Consider the following 1,675-nt stretch of genomic DNA (forward strand, 5'->3'; position numbering starts at 1 on the left):
TTTTCTTAAACCCTTGTCTTTCTTTTCTTGACACTAATATATCTGTTCGATTCTTCTTGATTAATATTTCTCTAGTATTTTTTATTTTCAATGAATAGGTCATATGTGCTACATTTTTCCTCTTATGAATTGCAATTGAGATTTTTATTATTTATTTATTTTTATTTTTATTTTTATGTTTTTGAGATGGAGTCTCGCTCTGCCACCCAGGCTGGAGCACAGTGGTGCCATCTCGACTCACTGCAACCTCTGCCTCCTGGGTTCAAGCAATGAGACTTTTAAATCCAGTCTGAGATTCTTTGTCTTTTAACTGGCAAATTAAATCCTTTTACACTGAGTGTGATTCTGGAAACATTTTAGTTTATGTAAATTTTCCTACTATTTGTAAATCCTTTCTGAAATTTTCTACATTTTTATTCTGCTTCATGAAGGAGCAATGACGTTTTCTCAAAATGAAGAAACAATTATTTTCTTAGTCCTACAGTTAATTTCCTTAAGTTTTGTATGTGTTGAGTTGTGAGTGTTGCACCACTGGGGTATTGTGTGGTGAAGGAAATACTTAATTCTACTGCCTTGGAATTGTAAACAATTCTACTTCTGCCTTATCAAATGTTTGGTTTTGTTTTTTATACCTCATCAATCTTTGACTCTCAAAACAAATCACTGAAGCTGGGTGGTACTGCACAGCAATCCCAGACACAAGCTGCTGCTCTACCCTGGGTTACCTGTGCACACAGCCATTCCTTGCTCCTCCTTCTCCCCACTCACCTCCTATCAATACCTTGGATTCCACCTCATGACTCTGCTCAGCAAGGTGGATGGAACACGATATGCTCCCAGCATTTTCCTGGACTATAATGGAGGTCTCCACATCATACAGGCTGTGCCCATCTGCATTTACTCTGGAGTCTGAAGACAAATGCTGTCCTTGTGGACCTTTCCACTTGACTGTGGGCTGTGGGAACCAGCCTGAGGACAGGCAGAGTAACTGGATACCTCCGTCAACATATCCCACGATGGAAATAAGAGGAAGTGAGCCCAGTGCTGGGAAGAAAACATGGAAAGATGAAAGTGAAGACCAAATTTCAAGCTTATAGCTATTTTGAGTCTGGTTCATCAAGCCTGTACCCATAACAACACACACATCCTTCTCTCTCTCTCTCTCTTACACACACATCCACTCATAATACTACTGCAAGACTTTCCATGGTCTATGTTCATTTAGCATTTATTTAGGAACCACTATGTATGCCTGGATATTCCTAAGTATGAAATAGGATGCAGTGCATAAGACACAGCCCCTTCTAATGAGAAACTCATTGACCAAATAGTGAGGAAACTGTATAAAATACATTTCATAGTGAAACGCAACTATGAAAGCACAGTCAGGTTAGCAAAGAGAAGAGTGCTTAACTGTCAGGGAAAGTCACAGCTTCCTGGAGATGACATTTGCACCCTTCTGTGTCAGAAAATAGGAGTTTTGTTGTGGTCAGGTTAGGGAGAGGGGAAGCATTTTAGATAAAAAGAGGCAAGTGCAAACCACAATGTGAAAAGTTAACATGCCACAGTGATTTCAAGGACTCATGAGTATTTATATTCCAGATAATGATGTATAAGAGAGTAGGGGTGTGAGACAAGGTCTGAAAAAGGCACAAGGCAAGCCATGGGGGTCATA

At 39.6% G+C, this 1,675-nt stretch overlaps 1 protein-coding gene across 1 annotated transcript in view; it reads right to left on the reverse strand.

Moving 5' to 3' along the window:
• Window positions 1-768: 768 nt before the first annotated feature.
• Window positions 769-1,675, reverse strand: part of BTNL3 (butyrophilin-like 3) — a gene marked incomplete at its 3' end in the record, with an annotated part of 17,734 nt that continues 16,827 nt past the window's right edge. Inside the window, exon 4 of the mRNA XM_011979537.1 lies at window positions 769-1,044. Coding sequence (XP_011834927.1) covers window positions 769-1,044 — 276 coding nt within the window. The remainder of the gene's footprint in view (window positions 1,045-1,675) is intronic.

This window comes from Mandrillus leucophaeus, unplaced genomic scaffold, assembly GCF_000951045.1.
Source record: "Mandrillus leucophaeus isolate KB7577 unplaced genomic scaffold, Mleu.le_1.0 Scaffold2022, whole genome shotgun sequence".
In the NCBI taxonomy this organism is placed as follows: Eukaryota; Metazoa; Chordata; class Mammalia; order Primates; family Cercopithecidae; genus Mandrillus; species Mandrillus leucophaeus.